We start from the raw sequence: 14,613 nt of genomic DNA, 5'->3' as shown, positions 1-14,613 counted from the left end.
GGGCCCTTGGCCCGGAGGGCTCTGTGGACTCTGTCGATTAGCCAGTGTTGATCTGGTATGTCAGGCAGACCTTGGCGGAGGCAGTGTATAAGGGTAGTCTCCAGTTCAGCATCTGGTACAGACTCAGGTAGGCCGCGGACGCGCAAGTTGTTTCTGCGCGCTCAGTTAGAGATATCTTCTATCTCGAGTTCCATGTCCGTGATTCGCTGTTTCATGGCGTTGGAGGCTGCTGTGGAGCCGTTGTGGGCTGTAACTATGCGAGCCATGCGTTGCTCTATGGCCGTGGTGCGGGCCCCAATGGCGGCGATTTCGGCCTTAACTTCCGCCGCCGTTCGTGCGATCTCTGCTGCTAAATACCCCTTTACCTCTGCCAGGGATTGGAGGATGGCAGCGTTGGAGGCTTCTGGAGGGGCATCCGACCACGCGGGTGGACTCTCGTCTCCTCTCTGAGATGCAGCCTGGTCACTGTGTGCGCCACGTGCAGCGGGCCTCGGCGTGGTGAGCATGTCTGCTACTGAGACTGCCTCTCTGCGGCCGTACTTGCCGGTTTTGCGGCTGGACATCCGCGGGTACGGGGGTGCACCTCCTCGGGCTGAGTCAGGATCGGGATTTTAACGTGGTGAGTCGAGGTTTACAGCGGGTTACAGGGCGGTATTGGGAGTCTCGGGTGCGGAGCTCCTTCTCTAGGCGGCCATCTCGTTCAGCGCTCAAACCACGCCCCCTCTCTCTCCCTTCTTTTAACAGGATTGATAGAACTTCAGATGCATGCACTCCAGCTTTTAAGAGCATTTATTGCTTAAAATTTAAAAATCAATCTGATACATACAATAAAATAGTCCAAAACGCGTTTCGCCGAATCCGTTCAGCTTTCTCAATTGGTGTCTTCTGATCCGTTTGGTTCCGGTTAAATTTCCCACTTTCCGTCCTGATTGGTGGCCACAAAACACTTTCTAACCAATCACAGGCGTTCGTGCAGGGGAGGGTGCGTTAGCACAGCTGTGTTACTTTATCCCATAACAGTGGCGTCATCACGTACCCACACGTGACCGGGCGTGTGACGTCACTTCCGGGAATTCGGGAGAGCAGTATCTCCTCTATTGCGCATCCGGTTTGGTCCGTTTTCAAGTTCTACTTCCTGTTGTACGGATCTGTAACCGATCCTCACTTGTCTCAATATTCACTTTCCGCCATTGCACTTAAGGGCAAAGTGCTGGCAACCCAAAAAAACGTCCATAATACATTCAGTTCGTCTTCAATTTGCTCTAAAGATGCCATGCTCATATCAGAGCATTATGAGGCACAGAAAAAAGAAAGAAAAAAGGGATATATACAAAACATCATCATCAGTAGAAACATGTATATTAATCTCACAGAAGATTTTTCACATTTCGTATATTTAGAAGATAGACCCCAAAAGTTCAGGTTCCTCTCTCAACATTCTAATCCCTCAAAAGAATGATGATTTTGAACAAACTTTATTAAAAAAGGAAATGTATATCAATATAATTAAGACTATTAAAAATATATGGATAGAGCAAATTGAAGACGAACTGAATGTATTATGGACGTTTTTTTGGGTTGCCAGCACTTTGCCCTTAAGTGCAATGGCGGAAAGTGAATATTGAGACAAGTGAGGATCGGTTACAGATCCGTACAACAGGAAGTAGAACTTGAAAACGGACCAAACCGGATGCGCAATAGAGGAGATACTGCTCTCCCGAATTCCCGGAAGTGACGTCACACGCCCGGTCACGTGTGGGTACGTGATGACGCCACTGTTATGGGATAAAGTAACACAGCTGTGCTAACGCACCCTCCCCTGCACGAACGCCTGTGATTGGTTAGAAAGTGTTTTGTGGCCACCAATCAGGACGGAAAGTGGGAAATTTAACCGGAACCAAACGGATCAGAAGACACCAATTGAGAAAGCTGAACGGATTCGGCGAAACGCGTTTTGGACTATTTTATTGTATGTATCAGATTGATTTTTAAATTTTAAGCAATAAATGCTCTTAAAAGCTGGAGTGCATGCATCTGAAGTTCTATCAATCCTGTTAAAAGAAGGGAGAGAGCTGTCCCTAAAACGAGCTCATACACTGTTATACTGGGAGCCAGGTCACAGGCTCTGAACCAGGTGAGGAGTAACCTTTACTCTTGTGTTTATCTTATTATTATATTGTGTCCATAAGGATTTCAACACCAGGGCGAGCTCTTCCTGTCCTCCCCTCCCCTGCTTTTGTTTCCCTTTCTGAGGAGTACACTCCATCTGGACGTTGAGGTGTGTGTCACCTGAATGACACAAAGCGAAAGTGATTAGAGCCAATCCAAATAGGCTCTAAACCACGTGAGTGCTTCTTAGTTATAAGGGGTATAATCATTTGTTAAAATTGGAACACACTATGTATTTTTATTTCTTCTAGCTATCAGGAGACTATTTACACCCCTAAAGAAATTCGGGGAGTAAGTAAATATTTTTTAGCGCTACGCACTCTCACTATTACACACGGGTTGTGGAAATAGTGTATTCTGTATTCATTGAATTTGGAGGGATTGGAGAGGTCCCACTTTTTGTGTGTGAGCAGCTGTATCAAAGAGCACTTGTTTTAATTTTGTTTAAAGCGCCTATAAAGCACAGATTATTTTGTATATTGAACACCATGGTCAGCAAGTTGCTGGCATTTGGGGGGGCCAAAGGGGGGGCACAGCATGATGTAGGGGGGCCATGGACCCCTCTGGCCCCCCCCTAGCGACGCCACTGCAGTATACTAGCGTACAATTACTGATGCATTTCCAGATTACATGTCTCTAATATTTTATTAGAAACTGCCTCTTCTGCCTACCTAGCTATGCAAGCACTTCACAGTGTGCACTTTGGTATGTTTAATTAAAATACAATCTATTTATGATATTTGAAAACAATAAAGCAGAATATATATTTTACTACACCAATAACTATCTCACTGCAAAAAAATTATAATAATAAGAATATCAAAGGAAGGGTTATTAGTTAAAATAGTATCCAGTGACATGAATGCTACCATAATGAATCTGCATTTGTTAAATAGTAATATCATTTTAAATTTGTTCAGCGGTTAGTAATTTAAAGGACCACTATAGTGCCAGGAAAACATACTTGTTTTCCTGGCACTATAGTGCCCTGAGGGTGCCCTCACCCTCAGGGTCCCACTCCCGTGGCGCTGAAGGGGGAGGAAGGGGTTAATCCCTTACCTTTTCTCCAGCGCCGGGCTCCCTCGGCGCTGGGACTCTCCTCCCTCTTGTGATCAATGCTTTCCTATCGACGCTGGCATTTTATCACTGTGAAAATCACAGTGAGAAGCGCGGAAGTGCCTCTAGTGGCTGTCAATAAGACAGCCATTAGAGGCTGGATTAACCCATAGGTAAACATAGCAGTTTCTCTGAAACTGCTATGTTTACAGCAAAAACAGTTAACCCTAGATGGACCTGGCACCCAGACCACTTCATTAAGCTGAAGTGGTATGGGTGCCTATAGTGGTCCTTTAAGGTCATGTTTAGGGTTAGGAAGTACAAATGGTTAGGGATTTTAACTCAATGTTTATGTTTGGTTAGAAAAAAGCTAAACATGGTAACATACCTCCTAACATTTCAAAGAGACAAAGAGAAACACTTTAATTTTAGGGGTGTGAGTAGGGGTGTGGAAAGGGGTGGAACTGATCCATGACATTTTAGTTGATTTACTAATTACAATTTATGCAACCTAAAATGTAATTTAGAAAATAAACAGTGTGTCTTATTTACACAGGCTGATTTCGAAACACATGTATTGCAGTTTAAAGACACATTACTGGGAGTAAGCACCAATGGTGGAGCTCTGTAATACACACAGACACACCAACGATACTGAACTCCTGAAATAAAGGGACATTAGGATAGAAAAGCAGGAGAGAACTAGGGACAGTCCCTCCTAAATAGGGACACTTGGGAAGGATGAGGTGTTTAAGAAATACACCTGCATTTACTACACCAATAGGATTATTTACTGATGTGAAAATTCTTGGGAATTCAAAGTGAATTTAAAATGTCAGACCAAAATAGCTGAAATTATAAAATCCCTAGGTCAGCTCTGCTTCTAGTTCAGTTATTTTGGTCTAAATGTTTAAATTAATTAGGACTTACACCACTCCACTCTCATATTTTAAAAAGGCAGGCGAAGTGAACCGTATACACTACTATACCTCACATATTGTTATGGGCTGTAATGATATTGCATTATATTTTAAGATGGGCATTTTGATAGCAAATGTATGATTATATTGGCATACAGCATATAACATTTTTATATGTTTGCAGTTTTATTTGTATTTATAAGATATTAAACACATATGAATATAACACTGGCATTTTTTTTTTTTTTTTTTAGTCTTTAGTAGCAATTTTTATTTATTTATTTTTTTTCTTTCTTTTTTTAGCAAGGGACTTAATTTCCTGTGCTTTGTTCTTCTCCGTATTTGCTGCTTTCATTATTATCCTGCATAATTCCTGAAAAGCACAATCTGGTGAGGACACAAGCTGTAAAATGCACAGCTTGGTAGAAGAAGACATGTTAATGCTTCAATCATTTTCATCAATAAAGGTTTTACATTTACTCTGAACAAAATGAACACAAATGCACAGCCTGCCTCCCATTTACACACTGTAATTGAATGTATAGTCTAAACCAGAGCATCTTTGCTTTAACCTTTTCATTGCATTATGATAGCAGAGCAATGCATTGCACTGCTCTCCTTTCTGGTACTCAAATAGTTAGAAAGTGATGCAATTATTAGTCAATCTTATAGCACTCTCTATCCCTTCTTTGTAGCACCGGAAGAAGATTGTCGGAAGCACCTGAGCTCCTGTGCCCATGGCTGCTAGGAGTGTATTGCTGACATGTTGTTTTATGCATTAATGCTTTGAAGATATGCTTGTTACAGGAAGCAAGGTTTCAGCAAACACTAAAGGGCTGGGTCCCAGCTCAATCTGCTTCAGGAGATTTTATATGCTAGCTGTATCTTTGATGTAGGGAATGTGACCCCCCCCCCCCCCAAGCCTATGTGAATCTGCTGCGGCTGCTGCTCTGTGTTGAGCTGAATGTATCGCTGGCGCTGTCCACATCCCAGCTGCTGAAAGCAAGCCAGACTCGGCTTACAGCCCCTCCCTCACAGAAGCAGCTACAGCAGCTACAGACTCCCTAGTAAACGCTACTGAATGCATGGGATCTCAGAGGTTTAAAAGGCCGGATCAATGCTTCTTCTTGCACAAGGAAGACCGGAATAAAGCCATGGATTTATTAGGGAGACAGCCACCTTCAGACTTCACCGGATCAATCCCAGCAATGATTGCTGACAACATATGGTAACCTCCTGCTCCAATTTAATCGCTGCTGTGGGTACATGTGAAAGGATGTGAGATCCAAGCTGATCTGGGGAGGGGTTGGATGCGTGCTGTTTACCTGCTGCAATGGCTTTTAGCCGGAGGTGCAGAGGGCTGGTGGCAGCTCAGGTGGTCCTCCCTCTGCTAGTGTTACTGAGCATGGTTAAAGGGCAGCTCAGATACTCAGTGAAGGAGGAGTTGAATCATGGGGCATTTGTGGGCAATGTGGTGAGTGACCTGGGCTTGGAACTCAAGAGGTTACTCTCCAGGGGTTTCCGAATTACGTCCGGAAACAGCAAGCAGTATCTTGATGTAAATCTAGGGAATGGAGTCTTGTTTGTAAACCGAACAATTGATCGTGAAACCATTTGTGAGCCCATCAGCCCTTGTGTGATCAATCTACAGGTTGTGATTGAAAACCCAGTGGAGGTGCACAATATAGAGGTAGAAATACTGGATATCAATGATAATGCCCCTAGATTTCCTAGAAACAATTATTATTTGGAGATTAGTGAATCTGCAGTGCCCGGGGCCCGTTTTCCTATTGAGAGTGCCCAGGATCCTGATATAGGAACTAATTCAATTCAGACTTATACACTTACAGACAATGCATTCTTTGCACTGGACCTAAAGACATTCAATGGTAACAGTCAGCAGATTGAGCTAGTGCTAAAAAAGGCTTTAGACAGGGAAACAACATCACTCCATCAGCTTGTTCTCACAGCTATAGACGGTGGTAGCCCTGCAAAATCTGGAACAGCACAAATTTCAATTCGTGTAATGGACACAAATGATAACACCCCTTTCTTTGATAAGTCTACCTACAAGACAAGTGTGCTAGAGAATTCTCCACCTGGTACCTTAGTAATCAAGTTAAATGCCACAGATCCAGATGAAGGATCAAATGGTAAAATCACGTATTCATTCAGCAGCTATACCCCACAGAAGGTCAGGTATTTGTTTAAAATAGATCCCCAAAGTGGGGAAATATGTGTTAATGGTAATGTGGACTATGAAAAAGCATCAGCCTATGAAATATATGTTCAGGCCACTGACAAGGGATCAGTACCTATGACTGGTCATTGCAAGGTGTTAGTTGAGATAATTGATGCCAATGACAATTCACCAGAAATAGTGGTTACATCAAATTACTCTCCAGTTGCTGAAAATGCACAGGAAGGAACTGTAGTAGCTTTAATGAGTGTAACTGACCAAGACTCAGGGCTCAATAAACAGGTTAGTCTTACCATACAACAAAACATTCCATTTAAGTTAAACTCCTTTAAAAATACATACAAACTAGTCACTGATGGCAGATTAGACAGGGAAACATGTTCTTTGTATAATATTACAGTGACAGCCATAGATTCTGGCACTCCTCCTTTATCATCTCAGGAAATCATCTATGTGCAAATTGCAGATGTAAATGACAACCCTCCCTTGTTTGAGGAATTATCTTACTCGGTATATGTCTTGGAAAATAATGCTCCAGGGGTGCCCCTATGTTCAGTGAAAGCCCTGGATCCAGATTCTAATGAAAATGCATTTGTTTCTTATATTCTAATCCATGGAGATATTGAAGGGCTACCTGTCTCTTCTTATGTGTCAATTAAGTCGGACAATGGAACCATTTTTGCTGTCAGGTCCTTTGACTATGAAAAACTACGGGAATTCCACTTCGTGGTCCAAGCCCAGGATGTTGGTAACCCATCACTCAGTAGTTCCACAACTGTTAGTATATTTGTTGAAGATCAAAATGATCATGCCCCCACAATCCTGTACCCATCCGTCGCCAATGGCTCAGCATCATTGGAAATGATTCCTAGAACAGCCAGTGCTGATTACCTTGTCACAAAAGTCATTGCAGTTGATGCCGACTCAGGACAAAATGCGTGGTTATTTTATTACTTATCCAAGGCCACTGACCCTAAACTTTTTAAGGTAGAGTTACACACAGGAGAGATAAGGATTACACGAAAGGTTGCAGATGACAGTATTACAAACTACAACTTAACTGTCCTTGTAACAGACAATGGCCAACCACCTCTTTCATCTTCTGTGTTAATAAGTGTGGCAATTGTGGACAGGGTTTCCAAAATCATCCCTGACACGAGAAGACATATAAAAAATACCACAAACTACTCAGAAATTACAATATATTTGATCATAGCACTATGTTCTATTTCCTTTGTATTTCTGTTGACTATTATTGTTCTTATTGTTCTCAAATGCTACCGCTGCAGTATGCATGGAGACCCTTGTTGTGCAGGTTTCTGCGGGCCTACAACACAGAACCCTGCAGACATATACAAACAGGCAAACAACAACATTGAAACTAGACTCCCACCTGGGTTGAAGGTCCAGCCTCATTTTATTGAAGTTAGGGGGAATGGATCCCTTACAAAGACTTACTGCTACAAGGCCTGCTTGACAGCAGGATCTGGAAGTGATACTTTTATGTTTTATAACACTGGAGCCCCTGGCGGGCCTGGGCCACATGCAATGATTGCAGACAGACATCTCACAGGACAAAGTGGACAAAGTGTACAAAACCTGATCATTTTGAAAAGTGAGACCACGACCCCTGTTGAGGTGAGATTGATTATAGGCTTGTCTTTCTTTTTTCACATGCTAGACAATAATCATTATTTTATATGTCTTATCTATATTATAATGTAATGATGGAGTAATGATTTTTTATGTTTGTTGCTGTCTTATGTTTTATGACAATTGTCTGACAGCAAACAAAAAAATAACACAATCTAAACTATAGATTAGAAATAAAGATGAAACAATCCTTTATTTTTATTGTTGATAAAAGTGTATGTGTATGTAATGATTTAATGACTCTAAGGTTTGCTTTATTAAACAGTATATTTTTTATTTTACTATTTAAATCCAAAATGTAGGTCAAAATAGCTGAGCTGGAAAATTAGCTGATATAGACTTTTCTAACTACCGTATATACTCGAGTATAAGCCGACCCGAATATAAGCCGAGGCCCCTAATTTTATCCCAAAAAACTGGGAAAACTTATTGACTCGAGTATAAGACTAGGGTGGGAAATGCAGCAGCTACTGGTAAATTTCTAAATAAAATTAGATCCTAAAAAAAATATATTAATTGAATATTTATTTACAGTGTGTGTATAATGAATGCAGTGTGTGCGTATGTGTGTGTGTATGAGTGCAGTGTGTGCATGAGTGCAGTGTGTGCATGAGTGCAGTGTGTGTGTGCATGAATGCAGTGTGTGTGTGCATGAATGCAGTGTGTGTGTGCATGAATGCAGTGTGTGAATGCAGTGTGTGCAGGGCCGGTGCAAGGATATTTGCCGCCGTAGGCAAAAAAATGTTTGCCGCCCCCTCCCCCCCATATGTCCTGACTTCCCCTCCTCCTCCCTCAGTGGTCCTTACCTCCCCACCCCCGTGTTCCTTCACTCCCCCCCCCAGTGGTCCTGACTCACCCCTCCCCTAGTGGTCCTTACCCTCCCCTCCCCTAGTGGTCCTTACTTCCCCCACCCCTCCCATAGTGGTCCTTATCCCACCCCCTCCCTCTCATAGTGGTCCTTATCCCCCTTCTCCCTCCCATAGTGTTCCTTATCCCCCCCCCCATCCCTCCCATAGTGGTCCATATACCCCCCCCTCCCTCCCATAATGGTCCTTATACCCCCCCTCCCTCCCATAGTGGTCCTTATCCCACCCCCTCCCATAGTGGTCCTTATACCCCCCTCCCTCCCATAGTGGTCCTTATACCCCCCTCCCTCCAATAGTGGTCCTTATCCCCCCCTCCCTCCAATAGTGGTCCTTATCCCCCCCTCCCTCCCATAGTGGTCCTTATCCCCCCCTCCCTCCCATAGTGGTCCTTATACCCCCATCCCTCCCATAGTGGTCCTTATCCCCCCCTCCCTCCCGTAGTGGTCTTTATACCCCCCTCCCTCCCATAGTGGTCCTTATACCCCCCCTCCCTCCCATAGTGGTCCTTATCCCCCCCCTCCCTCCCATAGTGGTCCTTACCCCCCCCTCCCTCCCATAGTGGTCCTTATACCCCCCCTCCCTCCCATAGCGGTCCTTATACCCCCCTCCCTCCCATAGTGGTCCTTAACCCACCCCCTCCCTCCCATAGTGGTCCTTATACCCCCCCCCTCCCATAGTGGTCCTTATACCCCCCCCCTCCCATAGTGGTCCTTATACCCCCCCCCCCCCCCCATAGTGGTCCTTATACCCCTTTTTTTATTATTAATTTTTTTTTATTATTTTATTTCTTATTTTATTTATTTTTATTTTTTTTCGTCCCCCCTCCCTGCTTGATACATGGCAGGGAGGGGGGCTCTCCTTCCCTGGTGGTCCAGTGGCAGTTCAGTGGGGGGGAGAGGGGGGCTGGCAGAGCTGTACTTACCTTTCCTGCAGCTTCTGTCAGCTCTCTCCTCCTCTGCGCCGTCCGTTCTGCTCTTCTGTCAGCTCCCAGTGTAAATCTCGCGAGAGCCGCGGCTCTCGCGAGATTTACACTGGGAGCTGACCGAGGTGCTGTACGGACGGCGCAGAGGAGAAGGGAGCTGACAGGAGCTGCAGGAAAGGTAAGTACAGCTCTGCCAGCCCCCCTCTCCCCCCAGTCTGTATTATGGCAATGCAAATTGCCATAATACAGACTCTGACTCGAGTATAAGCCGAGTTGGGGTTTTTCAGCCCAAAAAATGGGCTGAAAAACTCGGCTTATACTCGAGTATATACGGTATTTTGTTCTTGTTCTGCAATTCAGTTGTCAGTTCATCACAGTTCAGTAAATAAACAGTATTCATACTTTTAGTCAGATTTATTTTACATTAATTTAAAAGAAAAAATGAAAAGTTACATGTGTATGGAAAGATTAAATGTGCTGACTTTAAAGGGGTTCTATAGTGCCAGGAAAACAAACCCGTTTTTCTGGCATTGTAGAATCCTACAGTGCCCCCCTTACTTGCACCCCCGCCTCCCACACGGCTAAGGAGGTTAAAACCCCTTCGGTCACTCACCTGAATGCAGCCAGCGTGGGAGACCTAATGCGCATGTGCGGCAATGGCCTTGCTCACATTAGTATCTCCCCAGAGGAAAGCATTATTCAATGCTTTCTTATGAGGAAACTCTGACGCTGGAGGTCCTCATGCAGAGCATGAGGAGGTCCGGCGTCAGATAAGTGACCAAAGGTCCGTTTGGATTCTGGAAGTCCCCCTAGTGGCTATCTAGTAGACAGCCACTAGAGAAGGAGTAAAACCTGCAAGGTAATTATTGCAATTTCGCAGAAACTGCTATTATTACCACTGTAGGGTTAAGGGACATGGGGCATTGCACCCAGACCACTTCAAGGAGCTGCCTACAGTGTCCCTTTAAGAAGGTGTGGTGTGCAACTATTGCTTTTCATTAACTCCTGTTTCCCTTCCACTATGTGAGCAGGTGACTGACACACTACTTAGCAGGAACTAATGAGTGCAATGGGACATGCTTACACTCTGCCCTCTAAACACAATATATTTGTCATTCTCAGGAAAAGCAAGGTCATCTTTGCACACATATTTGAGGGAAGAACATATCGTTTTATCACACATATAAATAAGTGTTTCTTTTTATCTGTATTTGTCTAGTAATGAATATATGTAATAATGTTCTTTTTTGGTTGCTGTATACAACACATTTCAATGGAATATCTGAAACAGTCTGAAAGAAATGCCTGTTGGAAGAATATATGTTTGTTTAATATTATATTTTGGAAATATACATAAACACCATTACATTAACAAATACATTGCATAGTCCGATACAAACCTGGATTATGCCTGGGATCTGGAAACTAACTATTACTAAACAGCTTTGATATTTTCATGTGTGATAAGTCACTTTGTTAATTTGTAAGTGTTGGGTTATGTTGGTAAAGACAAAGCTAGTACTGCAAGATCTACGGTGTTTTCTGGGAAAGATCTATCACTTGTACATACTTTTCATGGGCTGCCTATAAATACGTAATAGGAATGCCAGATTTTTTTTAAATGGCTTTGAGGGACAAATATATAAACACTTACAGGGAAGTACTTGTATTGGTGTTAAAATGTGTAAACTTTTAGTTATCCATAATCGTGGTCGTTGTTTCAGTCCCCTGTAGAGACATTTTTCAAGACAAATGGATACCAAAAGAAAGTGTTTAAATAGACTGGGAAATGGGAAGGAGGTTGGGAATTGAGAAAATGCTTTCAATGCTTTCCTATGGGGAATTTAGCGACGCTGGAGGTCCTCACATAGCGCGAGGATGTCCAGCGACATTATAGCACAGAAAACCTGTGCTATAAACCAGGAAATACCCTCTAGTGGCTGTCTAGTGGACAGCCACTAGAGGAGGAGTCAACCCTGCAATGTAAATATTGCAGTTTATGAAAACTGCAATATTTACAGTTGCAGGGTTAAGGGTAGTGGGAGTTGGCACCAAGACCACTCCAATGGGCAGAAGTGGTCTGGGTGCCTGGAGTGTCCCTTTAACCCCTTAAGGACACATGACATGTGTGACATGTCATGATTCCCTTTTATTACAGAAATTTGGTCCTTAAGGGGTTAATTAACCTGGTTACACCCCCATGGCTTTCAAGCAGACAATACATCCTTTACTTCCTGGTTTGGTTAGTTCAGTGGAGCTAAACTGAAGAGGTAACAATCGCCCAGAGAACCTTCTTTGCAAAGACTTCTCATTGAGCTGCATTGGGGAAACTGATATTGGAAAGCCACAGAAAGTCTGGGCGGGGTTAGAAGGAGAGGTCTTCCAAAGGCTGCAGACAAGAACACTGCAGGTTTTACAAGCTGTTTTTAGTTATAACTAAATGAAAACATACATAATTAAATGCATACTGGGCATCTAATTAACAGTGATTTGTATTTATTTTATATTTGGGCAATGGTATGTCCCTTTAACAGTTGGCAGGCTTTGTGTAATAACGTGTACTTATTTCCGAACATTAATAAAATTTAATCGGAGGCGCTTCTCCTTTTTATAATGCTATCTTTATATGTATCCTATTGGTAGTATGCTATTTCTTTATGCTGCTTTCCGACAATCTTCTCACAGATTCCCACATATTAAGTAAATCAAATTATGAGTGCAAAATATAAACTCTCTATTAGGAGTTAATGATACTCAATAACAAACAATAATCATCAGTTTAAATCCTAATACATATACTTTCAGTCTGTCCTTAAGAAAAAGTTCCAGTACTGCAGGGGTTAATCACCCAGTAGCCTTCCCAGACATTCCAGCACTGTCTGGGAAGTTCTTGGATCTGCATGGAGCCCAGCTCTTATCACTGTGTGTGCTCTGGTCAGAACGGAACACCAAATCATAATGTGACAATGTGTAACTAAATGATTCAGCAAAAGTACCATCTGAGGCTGCACTTTGTGTACATTAGAAAACTACTTCTGCTGTTGGCAGAAAGCTAGGGATAGGAGTATGGGTATTTTTATGGTTAGGATTTGGGACTCGGGATATAGGATTTAGGTTTAAGGTAGGGGGGTTCAGGTTTTTGGGGAAGTAAACTTAATGGTGGTTTAGGATGATTAGGATTGATTTCATAGGCGTGCGCAGCCTATTGCATTAGGGTGTGCACCCTAAAGCACAAACACATGCCGCGTGTATATGTATGTATGTATGTATGTATGTATATATATATACACACACACACACACATACATACACTGCTGTATGTGTGTGTGTGCTGTTAATGTGCTGTGTGAGGGTGGTGTGAGGGTGGTGTGAGGGTGCTGTGTGTGTGTGTGTGTGTGTGTGTGTGTGTGTGAGGGTGCTGTGTGTGTGAGGGTGCTTTTTGTGTTATGTGTGTGGGTGTCGTGTGATTGTGAGGGTGCTGTTAGTGTGATGTATGTGTGAGGGTGCTGTATTTGTGTGGGTGCTGTTTGTGTGAGGGTGCTGTGTGTGTGTGGGTGCTGTTTGTGTGCTGTGTGTGTGAGGGTGCTGTATGTGTGTGTGTGCTGTATGTTTGGAGGGATTGTGGGGGTGGAGATGGGGGCAGATTAGTAGTGCTGTGAAAACACTCAGATCTTGCGAGAGGAACCAGACGAAGCTCCTGGCTAGAACTCCCCGGGTCCTTTCTTGCCTCCCTCCATGCTGCTGTGGGCCGGTGAGGGAGATCTTTGATCTCCCCACCGGCCCATGGAGGCTTAGAGCAGAGCCGGCACTCGAATAACGTGGGCCCTGCATGAGCCGACAGAGGAGATCCTGAGATCTCCCCTGCCGGCCTCAATCCATAGGCGTGCCGCGGAGATTAGGGTGTGCCCAGGCACAACAGGCAGACCCCATGGCAGATGCCCAGGCACAACAGGCAGACCCCCCTATGCTTGATTTAAGGTTAGGGATACCTGCCTTCAGAACTTAGACTGCAATCCCAATTATTCTCAACCATGAAAAGCCTGACTGAGAATAGTGAGAGTTACAGCCCATATCTTTGTAAACTATTTGGGGTATTCATATACCATCTTTAAGGTAAGTACACTCTAAACCTTCCTTAAGGAATGCTATAGTGCTCCTGACATATATTTCCCCTTCCTAGATTCAGGCCCCATTCTAAATGTGACATAAAATATTAAAAAGCTTTTTACTCAGTTTTTTCCAGTGTTAAGACTCCATTGGCGCTGTTCACTTCTCTGCCTCTCATGTTGTCATCGTGGAAGAAACGTTTATGGCTAATCTAATTATCCTCATAGAAGAGCACTGGGAACCTGATGCACATGCCCGATGGGCACCACTAGCGCTTCAAATACTTCTCATAGAAAAGCATTAAACTCAAAGTTTTCTTAGGAGCTGCAACACCATGTGACTTTTCATCAGTCAGTGCAGTGGAAGTGACACTGGTGGGTCTGTCATTGAGATGAAGCTGTTGTGGGGCTGGGAGTGTTCCTTCTAAATTATATAATGAACATTTAAATAATAGTATTCATTCGCCTAAAGAACACTTGATTTTATAAGTGCTAATTTGTCTGTTATAGATAGCTTTTAAGTTATTAAATTTAGAGGATAGTGAATCAAGAGGGCAGTATGCCCTGATCAAAATAGACAGGAAACGAAAACTTATTTTTTTTTCACTTTGAAAACTAGTTCAAATTAAAAAAAACACTTTTTTTTTCGCACATAAATATAATATTATAATAATGAAATAAATATCCTTTCATAATGTTATTGGGTAAACCACTTTATATT

The 14,613-nt window shown here is 43.1% G+C and overlaps 1 protein-coding gene across 10 annotated transcripts in view; it reads left to right on the top strand.

Moving 5' to 3' along the window:
• The window catches only part of LOC134602749 (protocadherin alpha-C2-like), a 367,306-nt gene that overhangs the window by 190,572 nt on the left and 162,121 nt on the right, over positions 1-14,613 (top strand). For 2 of the 10 annotated variants that reach the window (XM_063448045.1, XM_063448038.1), the window contains exon 1: positions 4,862-7,983. The exons of the other annotated variants lie outside the window; for them this stretch is intronic. In XM_063448045.1, coding sequence (XP_063304115.1) covers positions 5,479-7,983 — 2,505 coding nt within the window. In that variant the 5' untranslated portion in view covers positions 4,862-5,478. Of the gene's footprint in view, positions 1-4,861; positions 7,984-14,613 lie in introns of those variants that run through there. 10 annotated transcript variants of the gene reach the window in all.

This window comes from Pelobates fuscus, chromosome 3 (assembly GCF_036172605.1).
Source record: "Pelobates fuscus isolate aPelFus1 chromosome 3, aPelFus1.pri, whole genome shotgun sequence".
Classification (NCBI taxonomy): domain Eukaryota; kingdom Metazoa; phylum Chordata; class Amphibia; order Anura; family Pelobatidae; genus Pelobates; species Pelobates fuscus.
Note: the sequence above shows the minus strand (reverse complement) of the source record. Positions and strands in the feature narration are given on the sequence as shown.